The following is a 23,431-nucleotide window of genomic DNA, read 5'->3' on the forward strand; positions in this document are numbered from 1 at the left end:
GGGGTGGTGACAAAATAAAACAAAACAGCTGAATAGTAACCGTGACGACTATTGTTAAAAGTGCACAATAAATTTAAACACATGAAAATTACGTGTTCCTGCATTTAAGCTATTTTGTGAAATTTATCTTATTCACTGTCCCTGATGTGACACAAGGGTATCCGTGCTGTGACGCAGCCTCGGTGTGTTTGATGCTGTAAATCTAATCACTGCTGTGATATCCAGCCTTGATCAGCCTTGGGATTTGGTGCAGACCAGTGTGCGGCTGTGCCCAGCGCCGACATGGAGGCTGTGTGAGCGAAGTTTGGCTCCTGCTGCTCCCAAGGAACAGTGGGCCCGGACAATAAAACCAGGAGCACCATGGGGCATCTGAGCCGTGCCTGGACCTTCCCAATGCAGTCCCTGTTCCACCAGAGCATGGCTCCCTCTGAGCTCAGCATCTGTATTTGCAAGCCAACCCTGGATTGTCAGCTGGTATTTTATGCTGAGGTCCCAGGAGTGAGGCTTGAGCCCCCTTTTTCTGGCTTTGTGGGTTTGGAGCAATGAGTTTGGAGAGTTTAGGGTCCATTGTCCCATCAATATAATGGAGAGAGATCAGAGTGGGGGTGGGGCTTGTGCCCGTGGGGGGGGTGGGGCTTGTGCCCGTGGGGGGGGGGGGAGGGTGTGGGGCTTGTGCCCGTGGGGGGGGGCTTGTGCCCGTGGGGGGGGTGGGGCTTATGCCCGTGGGGGGGGTGGGGCTTGTGCCCGTGGGAGGTGGGTGGGGCTTGTGCCCGTGGGAGGGGGGTGGGGCTTGTGCCCGTGGGAGGGGGGTGGGGCTTGTGCCCGTGGGAGGGGGGGGGAGCGGGGCTCGTGCCGGCGTGGGGGAGGGGGGGGGGGAGCGGGGCTCGTGCCGGCGTGGGGGAGGGGGGGGGAGCGGGGCTCGTGGCGGCGTGGGGGAGGGGGGGGGAGCGGGGCTCGTGGCGGCGGGGGAGGTGGCGGGGCTAATGCAGGAGGAGACGGGGCTCCTGCCGGCAGGAGGGGGTGCTGGGGGGGGGGGGGGGGGGGGGTGGCAGGACTCATGCAGGGGGAGGTGGTGCTTGTGCCGGCGGGCAAGGGGAGGCGGGGCTCATGCCAGCGCAGGCGGGGGGAGGTGGGGCTCGTGCTGGCGTGGTGGGTGGGGGGTGGCGGGGCTCATGCACGGGGAGGCGGGGCTCATGCCAGCAGGGGGATGTGGGTGGGGCTTGTGCCGGCAGGGGGATGTGGGTGGGGCTTGTGCCTACGGGGGGGTGTTGGGCTCCTGCCTGCAATTATTGACGTTAAAGGTGGCTGTGATAAATTCCTTCAGGATTTGCCTGGCTGCCGTCTCACTGACATTCTGCTCCTCTCTAAAGATCAGTTTGTTTCTTTCTGTTTAGGGCTGAAAAGAGGAAAAGAACTTATTTTCCGGAAACCTGGATTTGGCATTGCCTCAACATCAGGTACGAACAGTGAAATCGGGATCCACAATTCCCAGTGGAGTTGGAATAGCTTCTCGCCGATTCTGGGAGGAAAGCATTCCCCTGCGCTAAGTGTAATGGGTGGGAAAATCTGCTCTTCGCTGAGGTATCACCTCACAATTTGACTCTTAATTAGAACTGGTTTGGATCGTGTTCACACTGGAGGCTATTCTGGGATCGGCGCTATGTAAAAGTCAGAGACAGTCAGCTGGCTGGCATCAGTTAGGCAGCAGAGATTGGGATGGAGTGTGGGAGGGGATTGGGGATGGGGAGAGTTTTATTATGTGTTCACAGGATGTGCGTGTCAGTGGCTAGAGCAGCAATTATTGCCCATGCACCTTGAGAAGGTGATGGTGAGCTGCCTTCTTGAACCGCTGCAGTCCCTGTGATGTAGGTACACCCCCAGTGCTGTTAGGGCGGGAGTTCCAGGATTTTGACCCAGCGAAGGTGATGGAACGATGATATAATTCTGAATCGGCATGGTGAGTGATTTGGGAAGGGGGGAACCTCCAGGTCGTGGAGTTCCCAGGTAACTGCTGCTCTTCTTCTAGATGGCAGTGGTCTTGAGTTTGGAAGGTGTTACCTAAGGAACCTTGGTGATTTCCTGCAGTGAATCGTGTGGCTGCTACTGTTGGTCGGTGGTAAAGGGAGTGAAATTTTTTTGTGGCTGGGGTGCCAATCAAGTGGGCTGCTTTGTCCTGGATGGTGTTGAGCTTCTTGAGTGTTGTTGGAGTTGCACCCATCCAGGCAAGCGGAGAGTATTCCATCACACTCCTGACTTGTGCCTTGTCGATGGTGGATAGGCTTTGGGGAGTCACCGCAGGATTCCGAGTCTCTGACGTGCTCTGGTAGGCACAGTATTTATATGGCTGGTCCAGTTTTGTTTCTGGTCAATAGTAACCCCCAGGATGTTGATCAGAATCTTCCTACCCTGCATGTTTAAATATTACATCATGATTTTCCAAACTTCAATCAGAGCAGGAATTGTGTTGTAAATACACAGTGTAACTGTGTGAGCCTGGAAAGTGTAATCAGTGTCCCTGCTGTTATTTATTTATTGGTGACACAAGTAGGCTTACATTAACACTGCAATGAAGTTACTGTGAAAATCCCCCAATCGCCACACTCCAGCATCTGTTCAGCTACACTGAGGGAGAATTTAGCATGGCCAATGCACCCTAACCCATAGAACATAGAACAGTGCAGCACAGTACAGGCCCTTCAGCTCTCGATGTTGTGCCGAGCTTTGTCCGAAACCAAGATCAAGCTATCCCACTCCCTATCATTCTGGTGTGCTCCATGTGCCTATCCAATAACCGCTTGAAAGTTCCTAAAGTGTCCGACTCCACTATCACAGCAGGCAGTCCATCCTAGGCCCCAACCACTCTCTGAGTAAAGAACCTACCTCGGACATCCCTCCTATATCTCCTACCACGAACCTTATAGTTAAGCCCCCTAGTAACAGCGACATTCACCCGAGGAAATAGTCTCTGAACGTCCACTCTATCTATCCCCCTCATCATCTTATAAACCTCTATTAAGTCGCCTCTCATCCTCCTCCGCTCTAAAGAGAAAAGCCCTAGCTCCCTCGACCTTTCCTCATAAGACCGACCCTCCAAACCAGGCAGCATCCTGGTAAATCTCCTCTGCAATCTCTCCAATGCTTCCACATCCTTCTTATAGTGAGGTGACCAGAACTGCACACAATATTCCAAATGTGGTCTCACCAAGGTCCTGTACAGTTGCAGCATAACCCCACAGCTCTTAAACTCAAATCCCCTGTTAATAAACGCTAACATACTATAGGCCTTCTTCACGGCTCTATCCACTTAAGTGGCAACCTTCAGAGATCTATGGATATGAACCCCAAGATCTCTCTGTTCCTCCACATTCCTCAGAACCCTGCCGTTGACCCTGTAATCCACATTCAAATTTGTCCTGCCAAAATGAATCACCTCAAACTCCATCTGCCATTTTTCGGCCCAGCTCTGCATCCTATCAATGTCTCTTTGCAGCCTACAACAGCCCTCCACCTCATCCACTACTCCACCAATCTTGGTGTCATCAGCAAATGTACTGATCCACCCTTCAGCCCCCTCTTCCAAATCATTGATAAAAATCACAAATAGCAGAGGACCCAGCACTGATCCCTCTGGTACACCGCTGGTAACTGGTCTCCAGTCTGAAAATTTTCCATCCACCCTCTGTCTTTTATGAGATAGCCAGTTATTTATCCAATCGGCCAAATTTCCCTCTATCCCACACCTCCTTACTTTCTTCATGAGCCGACCATGGGGAACCTTATCAAACGCCTTACTAAAGTCCATGTATACAACATCAACTGCTCTACCTTCATCGACACACTTAGTTACCTCCTCAAAAAATTCAATCAAATTTGTGAGGCAAGACTTACCCTTCACGAATCTGTGTTGACTATCCCGGATTAAGCTGCATCTTTTCAAATGGTCATAAATCTTATCCCTCAGGACCTTTTCCATTAACTTACCGACCACCGAAGTAAGACTAACCGGCCTATAATTACCAGGGTCATTCCTATTTCCTTTCTTGAACAGAGGAACAACATTCGCCACTCTCCAGTCCTCTGGCACTATCCCCGTGGACAGTGAGGACCCAAAGGCTCTGCAATCTCACCCCTTGCCTCCCAAAGAATCCTAGGATATATCCCATCTGGCCCAAGGGACTTATCGACCCTCAGGTTTTTCAAAATTGCTAATATATCTTTCCTCAGAACATCTACCTCCAACCTATCAGTCTGTATCACACTCTCATCCTCAAAAACATGGCCCCTCTCCTTGGTGAACACTGAAGAAAAGTATTCATTCATCATCTCTCCTATCTCTTCTGACTCCATGCACAAGTTCCCACCACTGTCCTTGACCAGCCCTAACCTCACCCTGGTCATTCTTTTATTTTTCACATAAGAGTAAAAAGCCTTGGGGTTTTCCTTGATCCGACCCGCCAAGGACTTCTCATGCCCCCTCCGCGCTCTCCTAAGCCCTTTTTTTAGCTCATTCCTTGCTACCTTGTAACACTCAAGCGACCCAACTGAACCTTGTTTTCTCATCCTTACATACGCTTCCTTTTTCCTCTTGACAAGACATTCAACCTCTTTTGTGAACCATGGTTCTCTCACTCGGCCATTTCCTCCCTGCCTGACAGGGACATGCCTATCAAGGACACGCAGTATTTGTTCCTTGAACAAGCACCACTTTTCATTTGTGCCTTTCTCTGACAGTTTCTGTTAACATCTTATGCCCCCTAATTCTAATTGCCTAATCACATCATAATTACCCCTCCCCCAATTATAAACCTTGCCCTGCCGTATGGCCCTATCCCTCTCCATTGCAATAATGAAAGACACCGAATTGTGGTCACTATATCCAAAGTGCTCTCCCACAAACAATCTAACACTTGGCCCGGTTCATTACCCAGTACCAAATCCAATGTGGCCTCACCTCTTTTCGGCCTATCCACATATTGTGTCAGGAAACCCTCCTGCACACACTGTACAAAAACTGCCCCATCCAAACTATTCGACCTATAAAGGTTCCAATCAATATTTGGAAAGCTGGAGTCACCCATGACAACTACCCTGTGACCTCCACACCTATCCATAATCTGCTTTCCAATTTCTTCCTCCACATCTCTATTACTATTTGGGGGCCTATAGAAAACTCCTAACAACGTGACTGCTCCTTTCCTATTTCTAACTTCAGCCCATATTACCTCAGTGTGCAGATCCCCCTCGAAGTGCCTTTCTGCAGCCGTTAAACTATCCTTGATTAACAATGCCACTCCTCCACCTCTTTTACCACCCGCACGTCTTTTGGACTGTGGGAGGAAACCGGAGCACCCGGAGGAAACCCGCAGAGACACGGGGAGAATGTGCTGACTCTGCACAGACAGTGACCCAAGCCGGGAATCGAACCCGAGTCCCTGGCGCTGTGAGGCAGCAGTGCTAACACACTGTGCCACCGTGTCTTTAAAAGTAACCACACTTCAGAAGTGCTTTGTTGACTGTGCAGCACTTTGAGGTGTCCAGTTGGTTGTGAAAAGCGCTACTGAAATGTGAGTCTTTTTTAATTGGAAATTTAGTACTAAGTGTTGCTGTAAGGTTACGTGATGATATCACAGTACCTGCCGCCGACAGCCAGGCCAGTTTGAAGGATGTAATGAGGCTCTTATTTCCTGTGATCTCTTCCAAAGACTGTGTAAATTGTTCAAAAGCTCTGAATGCTTTGCTGGAAAATCTCCCAGTGCTTTCAATCGTAGCATTCTGTGCCCGGAGCCAAAATATTCTAAGTGCTCCCATGCAGGAATTTAAAATTCTATCAGCTTTTGAGCCAAAAGAGAAAAGTTTATCTACTTCCGAAACTTTGAGATCTTCAGAAGCAGCAATTGATTGCAGTGCAGCAATGTTGCTAGTGCCCAGTGTGTGGGTAGAGGGGCACCATAGGCAGCAGTCCAAGCTTCATCCTATATCCAGGTACCATGACAGACAGTGCCCAGCCTTCCCTGTAAACTGCATGTGGCAGCCACACAGCAACCCAGTGTTCCCGAAGGTACCTGAAGCTGTATAGGGCCTCGGCAAGACCGCATCTGGAATACTATGTACAGTCTTGGTCGTCTTATTTGAAAAGGATATAATTGCATCAAAAGCAGTTCAGAGAAGGTTCACTCTGCACATTGCTGGGAGTAAGGGCCTACCTTAAAGTTTGAACAGGTTGGTGCAATACCCATTAGAGTTTAAATGAATGAGAGGCGAGAATGAAGAATGAAACATGTAAGATTCTGAGGGGCCTTGACAGTGTGGATACCAGGAGGATTTTTCCCCTTGTGGCAGAGACAACAATTAGGAGACACAGTTTAAAAATAAGAGTGGCCCTTTGAAGACAGAATCCCTGCAGTGCAGAAGGAGGCCATTCGGCCCATCGAGTCTGCACCAACTCCCCGAAAGCACATCCTGCGCATTTGCTATTACCAATCCACCTAACTTGCATATCTTAAGACTGTGGGAGGAAACCGGAGCACCCGGAGAAAACCCACGCAGACACGGGGAGAACGTGCAGACTCCACACACACAGTGACCCGAGGCCAGAATCGAACCTGGGTCCCTGGAGCTGTGAGGCAGCACTGCTAATCACTGTGCCACCATGCTGCCCATAGTCGAAAATGGAGTTGAGACCACAAGTAGATCAACCCTGATCCTATCAAATGGCAGATAGGCTTGAAGGGCTGAATGGCCTACTCCCACTCCTTAGTCCTGTGTTCAGATGCAGGACAATCCCTCAAGATACCAGTGTGTTTGGCCACCCAAAATGTTTAAAGGTATCACATGCTGAATGCTGCACACAAAATAAACCAGGGCAGCGTTGCTAGTCGTCCCTTTTGTAAAACAGTAACAAAGAGGCAAATTTGTGCCCACAAACCTGAATCGAAAACTCTTATTCAAACCCAACCTTCAGTAACGGTTCTCTGCGATTCACGGTCTTATCAATGAAGACATTTCTCCATGTCACATTCTGAAATAGTTGTCCCCTCCCAACCCCCTGCCCCTGAGGGGCTCCGTGACTCTCGCCAGGAGAGAAAACCCCACAACGTCAACCCTGTCAAACCATCTCTGAATTTTAAATGTTTTAATTGGATCATCTCTCATTCTGTTAAACTGCAGAGAATATTAGTCCATCTCTCCTCCATAGGACAATCCTCTCTCCCAGGAATCAGTCCAATGAACCTTCATTGCACTAACTCGAAAGTAAGTATATCTTTCCTTGCAAGTTCTTTCAGGTGTGATCTCACTAAAGCTCTGAGCATTTGCAGCAACGCTGTCTTACTCATATTCTCCCCCCTTGAAATAAAAGTATGATTTGCCTCTTTGTTCAGTTCACACAGCTCTCCCAGTATGTGACACAGTTTTCACGTTAATTAACATGCTGTCTCTCTCTCTCTCTCTATTTTTCTGCATTAAAACAGGGACTACACTTCTAAAGTACTCCATTAGCTATGTGCTAAAGTTATGACGGGTGCTACAGAAATTCAGGTTACTGTACATTGAGAGTTGTAAAGTTGGAGGAGGTTAGATTCTGTTACTGAGTAGCTGGGAGGGAGTGAGCTTGGTGACTTATCCCTTATCTTCATGTTGTGTCCACAGTGATGTGACAGGAGAAGCCCGCTTACACGTCGAGGTCCCAGACTCCATCACCAGCTGGATGACTGAGGCAGTCAGCCTATCACAGGAGAGTGGCCTCGGACTCGCTCAATCCACTGAGCTCCGCACATTCAAACCTTTCTTTGTGGATTTCACTTTGCCGTACCACGTAATCCGTGGAGAACAAACTAAAATCCCACTGATTGTCTACAACTACCTCCCCAGCTGTGCTGAGGTATGTGGGGAAACACCGGGGTACACAGGGGAGAGATGGGGGTCAGAGTGACTCTTGGGAAATCCTTGGGCCCCAGGGGAGACTGTGTCTGAGATCAGCAGGGTGGGGGAAGACCATGTCTGTGAGATGGTGGGGGGTGGGGCAGGGGGGGAAACATGTCTATGAGATCGAGTGTTGTAAGTGTGGGGTGTGACAGAGGTAGAAAGCTTTACCCCTGCACTGCATTGCAGGCAGGCGCTGGGGTACAAGGCAGAGGAAGATGTGCTCGGGGCTGACCCTTTCTGGGCTCCACACCTCATGAAGGAAACATTGGCTTTGGAGAGGATGCAACACGGATTCACCAGAAGGATACCAGGGGTGAAAGGGTTAAATGATGAGATTAGGTTGCTCAGAGCAACGTTGTATTACCTGGAGTTTAGAAGATTTAAGGGGTGTTCAGATTGGTGTGTTTAAGGTTTTTAAGTGTTTGATAGGATCGATAGAGAGAAACAATTTCCTGTGGTTGGGGGAGTCCAGAACAAGGGGGCCGAACCTGGACATTGGGGCCAGGCCGTTCAGGGTGATGTCAGGAAGCACTCCCTCACACAGAGGGGAGCGGAAATCCGGAACTCTTTCCCCCAAAAGCTGTTGATTCTGGGCTCACTTAAGACTGAGACAGATGTATTTTAACTCAATAAGGGTGTTGAGGGCGAAGGTGGGTCGATGAAGTCAAGGACTCAATCAGCCATGATCCATTATAATGATAGAACAGGCTCGAGGGACTGAATAGTCTCCGCCTGTTACTATATGAATGGCGATTGCAGTGTGCTGTGCATTCGCTGTGGACTCTTGTGTCTGTCGTTACACTGATTGCTGCTCTTGACCCCAACTTGTTCCAGGTTCATGTTAAAATCACGGTTCCAAAAGGAATCAAGTTCATTGGACATCAGGGGAAGCGACACCTGACTCGGAAGATGTGCGTCAGCTCTGAGGAAGCAAAACCCACGTCCATCGTCCTGTCCTTCACTGAACTTGGCCCTGCCAACATCACAGGTGAGGGGGTAACTGCAAATTGTTGCAAATGATAACCCAGCTGGGTCGGGAAAGGGAGCGAGGGAGGGATTTCCAGGATTTTGATCCAGTAACAGTGAAGGAATGGCAATGTATTTCCGAATCAGGATGGTGTTCCCAGGGATCTGCAGCCCTTCTCCTTCAAAGTTGTAGTGTCCGTGGGTTCAGAAGGTGCTGTCAAAGGACCCTGAGAATCATAGATACTCACCGATGAAGGAACAGCGCTCCAAAAGCTCATGATTCCAAATATACCTGTTGGACTTTCACCTGGTGTTGGGAGACTTCTTACTAGAATCATAGAATCACACAGCACAGAAGAGGCTCTTCAGCCCATCGAGTCAGCAACAACATATTAGAAACACTCCCATCTAATCCCACCTACCAGCACTTGGCCCATAGCCCTGAATGTTATGATGTGCCAAGTGCTCATCCAGGTACTTTTTAAAGGATGTGAGGCATCCCACATCTACCACCCTGTCAGGCAGGGAGGAAGTGGTCAAGCGAGGGAACCGTAGTTTACTAAAGAAGTTGAATCTCTTGTGAAGAGGAAGAAGGAGACTTATGTAAAGATGAGACGTGAAGGCTCAGTTAGGGCGCTTGAGAGTTACAAGTTAGCCAGGAAGGGCCTAAAGAGAGAGCTAAGAAGAGCCAGGAGGGGACATGAGAAGTCTTTGGCAGGTAGGATCAAGGAAAACCCTAAAGCTTTCTGTAGGTATGTCAGGAATAAAAGAATGACTAGGGTAAGATTAGGGCCAGCCAAGGACAGTAGTGGGAAGTTGTGCGTGGAGTCCGAAGAGATAGGAGAGGCGCTAAATGAATATTTTTCGTCAGTATTCACACAGGAAAAAGACAGTGTTGTCGAGGAGAATACTGAGATACAGGCTATTAGACTAGACGGGATGAGGTTCATAAGGAGGAGGTGTTAGCAATTCTGGAAAGTGTGAAAATAGATTAGTCCCCTGGGCCAGATGGGATTTATCCTCGGATTCTCTGGGAGGCTAGGGAGGAGATTGCAGAGCCTTTGGCTTTGATCTTTATGGCATCATTGTCTACAGGAATAGTAAGAGTTTTAACAACACCAGGTTAAAGTCCAACAGGTTTATTTGGTATCAAATACCATTAGCTTTCGGAGCGCTGCTCCTTCGTCAGATGGGGTGGAAATCTGTTCTCAAACAGGGCATACAGAGACACAAAATCAAGTTACAGAATACTGATTAGAATGCAAATCTCTACAGCCAACCAGGTCTTAAAGATACAGACAATGTGAGTGGAGGGAGCATTAAGCACAGGTTAAAGAGATGTGTATTGTCTCCAGACAGGACAACCAGCAAGTCCAGGAAGCAGGCTGTGGGGGTTACTGATAGTGTGACATAAATCCAACATCCTGGTTTAGGCCGTCCTCATGTGTGCGAAACTTGGCTATCAGTTTCTGCTCAGCGACTCTGCGCTGTCGTGTGTTGTGAAGGCCACCTTGGAGAACGCTTACCCGAAGATCAGAGGCTGAATGCCCGTGACTGCTGAAGTGCTCACGACACTCACTGAAGTGCTCACAGTGACCACGACACCACACAACCCTGCCACAGCAACCTCTGCAAGACGTGCCGGATCATCGACATGGATGCCATCATCTCACGTGAGAACACCATCTACCAGGTACACGGTACCTACTCTTGCAACTCAGCCAACGTTGTCTACCTGATACGCTGCAGGAAAGGATGTCCTGAGGCATGGTACATTGGGGAAACCATGCAGACGCTACGACAACGGATGAATGAACACTGCTCGACAATCACCAGGCAAGACTGTTCTCTTCCTGTGGGGGAGCACTTCAGCGGTCACAGGCATTCAGCCTCTGATCTTCCGGTAAGCGTTCTCCAAGGCGGCCTTCACGACACACGACAGCGCAGAGTCGCTGAGCAGAAACTGATAGCCAAGTTCCGCACACATAAGGACGGCCTCAACCGGGATGTTGGGTTTATGTCACACTATCAGTAACCCCCACAGCCTGCCTCCTGGACTTGCTGGCTGTCCTGTCTAGAGACAATACACTACTCTTTAACCTGTGCTTAATGCTCCCTCCACTCACATTGTCTGTATCTTTAAGACCTGGTTGGGTGGAGAGATTTGCATTCTAATCAGTATTCTGTAACTTGATTTTGTATCTCTCCCACTCCATCTGACGAAGGAGCAGCGCTCCGAATGCTAATGGTATTTGCTACCAAATAAACCTGTTGGACTTTAACCTGGTGTTGTTAAAACTCTTACTGTGTTTACCCCAGTCCAACGCCGGCATCTCCACATCATGACTACAGGAATAGTGCCAGAAGACTGGAATATAGCAAATGTTGTCCCCTTGTTTAAGAAGGGGAGTAGAGACAACCTTGGTAATTATAGACCAGTGAGCTTTACTTCTGTTGTGGGCAAAGTTTTGGAAAGGATTATAAGAGATAGGACTTATAATCATCTAGAAAGGAATAATTTTATTAGGGATAGTGAACACGGTTTTGTGAAGGGTAGGTCATGCCTCACAAACCTTATTGAGTTCTTTGAGAAGGTGACCAAAGAGGTGGATAAGGGTAAAATAGTTGATGTGGTGTATTTGGATTTCAGTAAAGCATTTAATAAGGTTCCCCACGGTAAGTTATTGCAGAAGATACGGAGGCATGGGATTGAGGGTGATTTAGCGGTTTGGATCAGAAATTGGCTAGCTGTAAGAAGACAGAGGGTGGTGGTTGATGGGAAATGTTCATCCTGGAGTTCAGTTACTAGTGGTGTACCGCAAGGATCTGTTTTGGGGCCACTGCTGTTTGTCATTTTTATAAATGTCCTGGATGAGGGCATAGAAGGATGGGTTAGTAAATTTGCGGATGACACTAAAGTCGGTGGAGTTGTGGACAGTGTGGAAGGATGTTGCAGGTTACAGAGGGACATAGATAAGCTGCAGAGCTGGGCTGAGAGGTGGCAAATGGAGCTTAATGTGGAAAAGTGTGAGGTGATTCACTTTGGAAGGAGTAACAGGATTACAGAGTACTGGGCTAATGGTAAGATACTTGGTAGTGTGGATGAGCAGAGAGATCTGGGTGTCCATGTGCATAGATCCCTGAAAGTTGGCACCCAGGTTGATAGGGTTGTTAAGAAGGCGTACGGTGTGTTAGCTTTTATTGGTAGAGGGATTGAGTTTTGGAGCCAGGAGGTCATGTTGCAGCTGTACAAAACTCTGGTGCGGCCGCACTTGGAGTATTGCGTACAGTTCTGGTCACCACATTATAGGAAGGATAGAACATAGAAAAAATACAGCACAAACAGGCCCTTTGGCCCACAAGTTGCGTCGGTCATGTCCCTACCTACCTCGGCTTATATATAGGCTTACCTATAACTCTCAATCCTATTAAGTTGCATGTACTCATCCAGAAGTCTCTTAAAAGACCCGATCGAGTTTGCCTCCACCACCACTGACGGCAGCCGATTCCACTCACCCACCACCCTCTGAGTGAAAAACTTACCCCTGACATCTCCTCTGTACCTACTCCCCAGCACCTTAAACCTGTGTCCTCTCAGAGCAGCCATTTCAGCCCTGGGATAAAGCCTCCGAGAATCCACCCGATCTATACCTCTCAACATCTTGTACACCTCTATCAGGTCACCTCTCATCCTTCGTCTCTCCAAGGAGAAAAGACCGAGCTCCCTCAACCTATCCTCATAAGGCATGCCAACCAATCCAGGCAACATCCTTGTAAATCTTCTCTGCACCCTTTCAATCATTTCCACATCCCTCCTGTAATAAGGCGACCAGAACTGGATGTGGAAGCATTGGAAAGGGTGCAGAGGAGATTTACCAGGATGTTGCCTGGTATGGTGGGAAGGTCTTTTGAGGAAAGGCTGAGGGACTTGAGGCTGTTTTCGTTAGAGAGAAGAAGGTTAAGAGGTGACTTCATAGAGACATACAAGATGATCAGAGGATTAGATAGGGTGGATAGTGAGAGCCTTTTTCCTCGGGTGGTGATGGCTAGCACGAGGGGACATAGCTTTAAATTGAGGGGTGATAGATATAGGACAGATGTCAGAGGTAGTTCTTTACTCAGAGAGTAGTAAGGGTGTGGAATGCCCCGCCTTCAACAGTAGTGGACTCGCCAACATTAAGGGCATTTAAATGGTCATTGGATAAACATATGGACGATATTGGAATAGTGTAGGTTAGATGGGCTTTAGATTGGTTTCACAGGTCGGCGCAACATCAAGGGCCGAAGGGCCTGTACTGCGCTGTAATGTTCTATGTTCTGGGTAAAAAAGGTTTTCCTCATATCCCCTCTAAACCTCCTGCTCCTCACCTTGAATCTGTGTCCCTTCATGACTGACCCTTCAACTAAGGGAAACAGTTTCTCCCTATCCACTCTGTCCATGTCCCTCATAATCTGGTACACCTCGATCAGGTCGCCTCTCAGTCTTCTTTGCTCCAAAGAAAACAACCCAAGCCTATCCAACCTCTCGTCATAACTTAAATGTTCCATCCCAGGCAGCATCCTGGTGAATCTCCTCTGCACCCCCTCCAGTGCCAACACATCCTTCCTATAATGTGGCGACCAGAACTGCACACAGTGCTCCAGCTGTGGCCTCACCAAAGTTCTATACAACTCCAACATGACTTCCCTGCTTTTGTAATCTATGCCTCGATTGATAAAGACAAGTGTCCCATATGCCTTTTTCACCATCCTACTAACATGCCCTTCTGCCTTCAGAGATCTGTGGACAAACACGCCAAGGTCCCTTTGTTCCACAGAAGTTCCTAGTGTTCTGCCCTTCATTGAATACTTCCTTGTCAAATTACTCCATCAACTCTCACTTTTCAGGATTAAATGCCATCTGCCACTTATCTGCCCATTTGACCATTCTGCCTATATCTTCTGTAGCCCAAGACTCTCCGCCTCACTGTTAACCACCCAGCCAATCTTTCTGTCATCCGCAAACTTACTAATCCGACCCCTCACATCGTCATCAATGCCATTTATAGATCCCTGTGGTACGCCACTGGACACTGGCTTCCAGTCACTAAAGCAGCCTTCTGTCATCACCCTCTGTCTTCTACAACGGAGCCAATTTTGAATCCACTTTATCGAATTATCCTGTATCCCATGTGAATTTACCTTCTTTACAAGTCTCCCATACATAGAACATAGAACAGTACAGCACAGAACAGGCCCTTCGGCCCATGATGTTGTGCCGAGCTTTATCTGAAACCAAGATCAAGCTATCCCACTCCCTATCATCCTGGTGTGCTCCATGTGCCTGTCCAATAACTGCTTAAATGTTCCTAAAGTGTCTGACTCCACTATCACTGCAGGCAGTCCATTCCACACCCCAACCACTCTCTGCATAAAGAACCTACCTCTGATATCCTTCCTGTATCTCCCACCACGAACCCTATAGTTATGCCCCCTTATAATAGCTCCATCCACCCGAGGAAATAGTCTTTGAACGTTCACTCTATCTATCCCCTTCATCATTTTATAAACCTCTATTAAGTCTCCCCTCAGCCTCCTCCGCTCCAGAGAGAACAGCCCTAGCTCCCTCAACCTTTCCTCATAAGACCTACCCTCCAAACCAGGCAGCATCCTGGTAAATCTCCTCTGCACTCTTTCCAGCGCTTCCACATCCTTCTTATAGTGAGGTGACCAGAACTGCACACAATATTCCAAATGTGGTCTCACCAAGGTCCTGTACAGTTGCAGCATAACCCCACGGCTCTTAAACTCCAACCCCCTGTTAATGAAAGCTAACACACTATAGGCCTTCTTCACAGCTCTATCCACTTGAGTGGCAACCTTTAGAGGTCTGTGGATATGAACCCCAAGATCTCTCTGTTCCTCCACAGTCTTCAGAACCCTCCCTTTGACCCTGTAATCCACATTTAAATTAGTCCTACCCATGTGGGACCTTGTCAAAGACTTGGCTGAAATCCATATAAACTACATCGACTGCACTATCCTCGTCTACACACCTGGTCACCTCCTCAAAAAATTCAATCAAATTTGTTAGGCATGACCTCCCTCTGATGAAGCCATGCTGACTCTCCCTGATCAAGCTTTGCCTCTCCAAGTGGAGATAGATGCTCTCCTTCAGAAGTTTCTCTAATAGTTTCCCTGCCATTGATATGAGACTCACTGGTCTGTAGTTCCCTGGTTTATTTCTACAACCCTGCTTAAGTAGCGGAACCACATTAGCTGTTCTCCAGTCGTCTGGCATCTCCCCAGTGGCCAGAGGGGAATTGAAAATTTGGGTCAGAGGCCCTGCTATCTCCTCCCTTGCCTCCCACAGCAACCTGGGACACAATTCATCCGGACCTGGAGATTTATCCACGTTTAAGGCTGCCAACACCTCCAATCCCTTATCCTTCCCGATGTCAATTTGTTCTAGAACCTCACAGTCTCTCTCTCTGAATTCCACACCATCGTCCTCATTCTCTTGGGTGAAGACGGATGTGAAGTATTCATTCAACACTCTACCAATGTCCTCTGGCTCCTTGGTAAGTGTCTATGGATCTTATCTGCGTGGATTTCCAGATAATATTTAATGAGGTTCCACACGAGAGACCATGAGACAAAGTGAATGTGCACAGATATACAGACAACCCCATGGCATGGGTCTGATATTGGCTGGGAGATAGGAGACAGCAAGTGGGGATAAAAAGATAATTCTTGGTTTGTCGGATGACGTTCGCCAGGGACCAATACTGAGGTCTCTGCTTTTCAGCATATTTATCACTAATTTGGATGAAGGAATGGGGATCTATATTCATGTTTGAAGATGACACTAAGTTTGAGTGCACAGTAAGTTGTGGAGATGGGATCTGGAGGTTGTAGAGGGACAGAGACAGACTGAATTTGTGGGTAAACTGTAGGGAAGTGTGAGGTCATCCGCTATGGATCTAAGGGAGATAAATTAGAAAATGTGCTTCATGGTGCCAGACTGGAGAGCAGAAAGGGGTCTACACAGATTGTTAAAGGCTAGTGGACAGGTTTAAACAGATATCAAAAAGGCTACTGGATCAGAGAGAGTGGAATACCAACGGTTGAACTTTTGGTTCCAGTTGGTCATATCCTGTCTGGAGGAGATGTGTTAAACTCCAAGCCCTGCACACCAGGGTGTGCAGCATAGAATATTACTGGAATTAATTACCGGGACAGATTACATTGACTAAGTTTATACTCCCTAAACGTAGAAGGTTAAGGAATTAAAAATGAAAAAGGGATGTGATAGGGTTGATGGAGAGATTTTGGGATTTGCAGCTGGTGTGGGACTTGGGGACAGTGGTGTTTGGTTGTGGGTGGGGTGGAGTGGGTGGGGGTGGATGGTGGATCATTTTGGTGGGGGTACAAAGGGCCACAGGAACAGAGGGACCTGGGGGTATTTGTGAATGGGCCACTGGGTGTGATGGGACAGGTTGAGGGAGTAATTGGGTGGAGCGTGCATTCCTCGGCGTTCTCAGTGGGGTCGGAGTAGGAAAGTCCAGTACAAATGCTTTACTATCCCAGTGCACTCATAACATAAGAACTAGGAGCAGGAGTAGGCCATCTGGCCCCTCAAGCCTGCTCCGCCATTCAATAAGATCATGGCTGATCTTTTCATGGATTCAGCTCTACTTACCCGCCCACTCACCATAACCCTTAATTCCTTTACTGTTCAAAAATTTATCGATCCTTGCCTTAAAAACATTCAATGAGGTAGCCTCAACTGCTTCACTGGGCAGGGAATTCCACAGATTCACAACCCTTTGTGTGAAGAAGTTCCTCCTCAACTCAGTCCTAAATCTGCTTCCCCTTATTTTTGAGGCTATGCCCCCTCGTTCTAGTTTCACCCGCCAACTTCCCTGCTTCCAACTTATCTATTCCCTTCATAATCTCATATGTTTCTATAAAATCTCCTCTCATTCTTCTGAATTCCAATGAATATAGCCCCATCTACCTACTCTCTCCTCATAAGCCAACCCTCTCAACTCCAGAATCAACCTAGTGAATCTCCTCTGCACCCCCTCCAACGCCAGTATATCCTTTCTCAAGTAAGGAGACCTAAACTGTACACAGTACTCCAGGTGTGGCCTCACCAGCACCTTATACAGCTGCAACATAACCTCGCTGTTTTTAAACTCCATCCCTCTAGCAATGAAGGACAAAATTCCATTTGCCTTTTTAATTACCTGCTGCACCTGCAAACCAACTCCTTGAGATTCCTGCAGAAGGACACCCAGATCCCTCTGCACAGCAGCATGCTGCAATTTTTTACCATTTAAATAATAGTCCATTTACCAACATTGTACTCCATCTGCCAGACCCTCGCCCACTCACTTAGATTATCTATATCCTTTTGTAGACTTTCAGTGTGCTCTGCACACTTTGCTCTGCCACCCATCTCAGTGTCATCTCCCGGCCACTCTCTCCACTCTACTCTCCATGAACCTGAGGTCATCCAAAACTTTGCTGCCCCTGTCTTAACTGAACAACAAGTCCCATTCTCTGCCTTCTCCGCTTGCTGATCTTCATTGACTCCCAGTCTCGCAACATCTTGATTTGAAAATTCTCATCCTTGTTGTCAAATCCCTCTATGACCTCTCCTCTCTCCATCTCTGTAATCTCTACAACTGTGTGTACGGAGCAATGTGTGTCTCACACACACTGGTTCGCACTGCTGCCTCAGCGCCAGGGTCCCGGGTTCGATTCCGGCCTTGTGTCACTGTCTGTGTGGAATTTACACGTTCTCCCCATGTCTGCATGGGTTTCCTCCGGGTGCTCCGGTTCCCTCCCACAGTCCAAAGATGTGCAGGTTAAGTAGATTGGCCATGCTAAATTACCCCTTACTTTCCCAAGGTGTGTAGGTTGTGGGGATTAGTGGGGTAAATACATGGGATTATGGGAAAGGGCCTGGGTGGGATCCTATGTTGGAAAGTCGGTGCAGACTTAATAGGCTGAATGGCCTCCTTCTGCACTGTAGCGATTCTATATAAATACAACCGGCAGATATCGGTGTTACTCTAATTCTCTTACTCTTGTGTGTATTCAATGATTGCTGCACCATTGATGGCTGTGTCTTCAGTTGTTAAGGCTCAAAGTTCTGGAATTCCCTTTGCCCACCCCCCTTTATCCTTTAAGACATCTTCAAAGCTACCTTTGGCCAAGCTAGTGGTCAGCTGACCTGATAGCTCTTTGAACATAAGAACATAAGAACATAAGAACATAAGAAATAGGAGCAGGAGTAGGCCATCTAGCCCCTCGAGCCTGCCCCGCCATTCAATAAGATCATGGCTGATCTGACGTGGATCAGTACCACTTACCCGCCTGATCCCCATAACCCTTAATTCCCTTACCGATCAGGAATCCATCCATCCGCGCTTTAAACATATTCAGCGAGGTAGCCTCCACCACCTCAGTGGGCAGAGAATTCCAGAGATTCACCACCCTCTGGGAGAAGAAGTTCCTCCTCAACTCTGTCTTAAACCGACCCCCCTTTATTTTGAGGCTGTGTCCTCTAGTTTTAACTTCCTCACTAAGTGGAAAGAATCTCTCCGCCTCCACCCTATCCAGCCCCCGCATTATCTTATAAGTCTCCATAAGATCCCCCCTCATCCTTCTAAACTCCAACGAGTACAAACCCAATCTCCTCAGCCTCTCCTCATAATCCAAACCCCTCATCTCCGGTATCAACCTGGTGAACCTTCTCTGCACTCCCTCCAATGCCAATATATCCTTCCTCATATAAGGGGACCAATACTGCACACAGTATTCCAGCTGCGGCCTCACCAATGCCCTGTACAGGTGCATCAAGACATCCCTGCTTTTATATTCTATCCCCTTCGCAATATAGGCCAACATCCCATTTGCCTTCTTGATCACCTGTTGTACCTGCAGACTGGGCTTTTGCGTCTCATGCACAAGGACCCCCAGGTCCCTTTGCACGGTAGCATGTTTTAATTTGTTTCCATTGAGATAGTAATCCCATTTGTTATTATTTCCTCCAAAGTGTATAACCTCGCATTTCTCAACGTTATACTCCATTTGCCATATCCTCGCCCACTCACTCAGCCTGTCCAAATCTCTCTGCAGATCTTCTCCGTCCTCCACACGATTCACTTTTCCACTTATCTTTGTGTTGTCTGCAAACTTCGTTACCCTACACTCCGTCCCCTCCTCCAGATCATCTATATAAATGGTAAACAGTTGCGGCCCGAGTACCGATCCCTGCGGCACGCCACTAGTTACCTTCCTCCAACCGGAAAAACACCCATTTATTCCGACTCTTTGCTTCCTGTCGGATAGCCAGTCCCCAATCCACTTTAACACACTACCCCCAACTCCGTGTGCCCTAATCTTCTTCAGTAGCCTTTTATGGGGCACCTTATCAAACGCCTTTTGGAAATCCAAAAACACCGCATCCACCGGTTCTCCTCCATCAACCGCCCTAGTCACATCTTCATAAAAATCCAACATGTTCGTCAAGCACGACTTTCCCCTCATGAATCCATGCTGCGTCTGATTGATCGAACCATTTCTATCCAGATGCCCTGCTATCTCCTCTTTAATAATGGATTCCAGCATTTTCCCTACTACAGACGTTAAGCTGACCGGCCTATAGTTACCCGCCTTTTGTCTCCTTCCTTTTTTAAACAGCGGCGTAACATTAGCCGTTTTCCAATCAACCGGCACTACCCCAGAATGCAACGAGTTTTGATAAATAATCACTAACGCATCCACTATTACCTCTGACATTTCTTTCAATACCCTGGGATGCATTCCATCCGGACCCGGGGACTTATCCACCTTCAGTCCCATTAGTCTACCCAGCACTGCCTCTCTGGTAACATTAATTGTATTAAGTATTTCTCCTGCTGCCAACCCTCTATCGTTAATATTTGGCAAACTATTTGTGTCCTCCACCGTGAAGACCGACACAAAAAACTTATTTAAAGACTCAGCCATATCCTCATTTCCCACTATTAACTCCCCCCTCTCGTCCTCCAAGGGTCCAACATTCACTCTAGCCACTCTATTCCTTTTTATATATTTATAAAAACTTTTACTATCATTTTTTATATTAATTGCTAGCCTAGCTTCATAGTCTATCCTTCCTTTCTTTATCGCTTTCTTAGTCTCTCTTTGTTGTTTCTTAAATTTTTCCCAATCACTTGTTTCTCCACTATTTTTGGCCACTCTGTACGCAGCTGTTTTTATTTTAATACTCTCCTTTATTTCCTTCGTTATCTTTGCCTGGCACATTTGCCGTCCTGTTAAACTGGAAGGGTGTGGGTTGGAGCAGATTGGGGGGAACGTTTGATGTTAGTGGACAGATTATGACATTGTTGAACCTGTTTCCATTAGCTGATGGTACAGAGGGTAGGGGAGGTGGAACAAGAACAAAGAACAATGAAAATTACAGCACAGGAACAGGCCCTTCGGCCCTCCAAGCCTGCACCGACCATGCTGCCCGACTTAAGTAAACCCTCCTACTCTTCCAGGGACCATATCCCTCTATTCCCATCCTATTCATGTCTTTGTCAAGACGCACCTTAAAAGTCACTACTGTATCCACTTCCACTACCTCCCCCGGCAACGAGTTCCAGGCACTCACCACCCTCTGTGTAAAAAAATCTGCCTCGTACATCTCCTTTAAACCTTGCCCCTCACACCTTAAACCTGTGCCCCCTAGTAATTGACTCTTCCATGCTGGGAAAAAGTGGATTTGGGGCTTTTGGGCAAGAGATGCAGGGTGAATGTGGGGGAACGATTTTTACACAAGTGATGATGACCTGGAACTTGCTGCCTACGAGGATGGTGGAAGCGAAGACAATAAATGATTTCAGAAGGAAATTGGATGGCCACTTGAAGAAAATAAACTTTCAGGGTTACAGGAATGGGATCAACTAGATTGCTTGACATAAACTTGATTGGCCGAATTCGGTGGCGGGGCGGGTGTAAAGAACAACGGAATAGAACTTTGGACACTGCTGGTTCTAATTTGAAAGACGTGTAGGTTCGGTGGGGATAGGGCAGGGTAAGATGCTCTTTTGGAAAGTCGGCGCAGACTCGATGGCCCAATGGCCTCCTCCTGCACTGGGGATTCTGTGGTCTATGGCCATCATTGGAATGGCAATCAGAGAATCCAGAAAAAAGACTGAGGGATGACCTGAACGAGGTCTTTAATTATGAAGCGTTCGGGTAGAAATAAGAAAGATGTTTCTGCTTACAGAAAAGTTCAAAATGAGGAAGCATCAAGATAGTCACTAAGAAATCTAATGGGAATTCTGCAGAAACCTCTTTACGCAGAGAAATGAAATCTTAGAAACCCTGCAGCACAGAAAGAGGCCATTCGGCCCATCGAGTCTGCACCGACCACAATCCCACCCAGGCCCTACCCCCATATCCCTGCATATTTACCCACTAATCCCTCTAACCTACGCATCCCAGGACACTAAGGGCAATTTTAGCATGGCCAATCAACCTAACCCGCACATCTATGGACTGTGGGAGGAAACCGGAGCACCCGGAGGAAACCCACTCAGACACGAGGAGAATGTGCAAACTCCACACAGACAGTGACCCAAGCCGGGAATCGAACCAGGTCCCTGGAGCTGTGAAGCAGCAGTGCTAACCACTGTGCTACCGTGCCGCCCGTGAGACTGGGGAGAATGTGGGACTCGCTCCCACAGGGAGGGGGAGAATGTGGGACTCACTCCCACAGGGAATGGGGGAGAATGTGGGACTCGCTCCCACAGGGAGGGGGAGAATGTGGGACTCGCTCCCACAGGGAATGGGGGAGAACGTGGGACTCGCTCCCACAGGGAATGGGGGAGAATGTGGGACTCGCTCCCACAGGGAATGGGGCAGAATGTGGGACTCGCTCCCACAGGGAGCAGTCGTGGTGAATAGCAGAGATATACTTGAGGAGAAGCTGGATAAACACATGAGGGAGAAAAGAGAAGGAGATGTTGATGGGGTGTGAGGATGCTCATGTGGAGAATGGCACAGAATGGCTTGTATCTATGTTGTAACGGTGTTGTCTGCTGCTGGTTGTGTGATGGTGTTCGAACATGTTTACAGGGCTGTTACTTCATTTTCACAGCCAAAGCGTTTGCTTACAGTGAAAGCAGCTGCTGTGAGGGAGGGCTACAGGCACTGAAGAGCAACAAGTACCTGGATGACAGCTACATGGACAGGAGGACCCCAGCCAGCATGGACTATGTGAAGAGACTTGTGCTGGTGGAGGTGAGGGAGACAACACATTCTGTGCTGATGATGGTCTGTGACACACTGCTAGATCACACTGTTTACCCACAAGCAGCAGAGTTAGACCCAATGTACAGTAATGTAGAGAGCTGCTAAGGGGCAGTTGTGTGTCAACTGTTTGGTCCATTTATAAAACAGGATCCAATTGTAAATCGGCAAATTCTAAAGTCCAAAGGAATTTCCTGTTGCTGAGGAAGTTTGTGTAAAACCACAAAGAAATGAAGAGTTAATTGTTGACACCATGGGAATTAATGATGTGATGTTGTGTAATGGTTGTTCACATATCCAATCTCACATTCTCTCACTCTTCTATCTCCATCTCTCTCATTCTCCTGTCTCTCTCCTGTCTCTCTCCTGTCTCTCTCTCTCTCTCTCTCCTGTCTCTCTCTCTCTCTTTCCTGTCTCTCTCTCTCTTTCCTGTCTCTCTCTCTCTCTCGTCTCTCTCTCTCTCTCCTGTCTCTCTCTCTCTCTCTCTCTCTCCTGTCTCTCTCTCTCTCTCCTGTCTCCTGTCTCTCTCTCTCTCTGTGTCTCTGTATTCCACAGCCTGAAGGATTGTCGAGGGAGTACACCTACAGCATCTTCTTCTGTCCCAATGGTAAGTGAAACCTTGGTGAAATCGATGCCCAGGTGAAGGGGTGAGGGTTGGGAGGTGCTGCTTGTAACCAGTGACCACACCTCGGAATCCGAGCCCTCATCGTCACTGCTCCACGCACATTGTTTTCTGTTGCTCTTTCAGATTATTTTGAATATTCTCCCTATTTGCGTTAATTACTGTTATCCCCAACTCATTTGAGTTGCAAACTGGCGATGGCCATTGAGACCAGAGAGCATGTTTTGCATTTCTCTAGCACCTTTTATAGACATGGGACATTCCAGAACACTACTCAGCCAATCAGATACATTTGAAATACACGGTTGCTGTTGTAATGTGGGAAAAGAACAGCAGCAAATGTATGCACAGCAAGATCCCACTAAGAGCATAGAAGGTAAGTGACCAGTTGTCCTGTTTTGGTTGAGGGAAAAATGATGGCCAGAAGTTCTTGGGTCTCCTCTCTGACCTGTATTGTGTTTGTCGGGGTATCTGGGAGGGGCAATGCAATTAGTGTCAGTGTCCCTGGGCTGGGCAAGCAAAAAGCAGCTATGGTTCCTGCTCCTGGTCACTGTCTGCTGGAAAGCACATGTGTTTGGCGAGGGCTTGAGCTTGACTTGACTGGAGTCAAGGGGGAGACAATTC

General features: G+C 48.0%; 1 protein-coding gene across 1 annotated transcript in view; it reads left to right on the forward strand.

Annotated features, from left to right (window-relative positions):
- Positions 1-23,431, forward strand: part of cpamd8 (C3 and PZP like alpha-2-macroglobulin domain containing 8) — a 217,944-nt gene that overhangs the window by 77,917 nt on the left and 116,596 nt on the right. Inside the window, exons 23-27 of the mRNA XM_078198736.1 lie at positions 1,395-1,457; positions 7,648-7,879; positions 8,758-8,911; positions 22,034-22,176; positions 22,741-22,792. Of these exons, the coding sequence (XP_078054862.1) occupies positions 1,395-1,457; positions 7,648-7,879; positions 8,758-8,911; positions 22,034-22,176; positions 22,741-22,792 (644 nt within the window). The remainder of the gene's footprint in view (positions 1-1,394; positions 1,458-7,647; positions 7,880-8,757; positions 8,912-22,033; positions 22,177-22,740; positions 22,793-23,431) is intronic.

The sequence above is a fragment of the Mustelus asterias genome, chromosome 26 (assembly GCF_964213995.1).
Source record: "Mustelus asterias chromosome 26, sMusAst1.hap1.1, whole genome shotgun sequence".
Classification (NCBI taxonomy): Eukaryota; Metazoa; Chordata; class Chondrichthyes; order Carcharhiniformes; family Triakidae; genus Mustelus; species Mustelus asterias.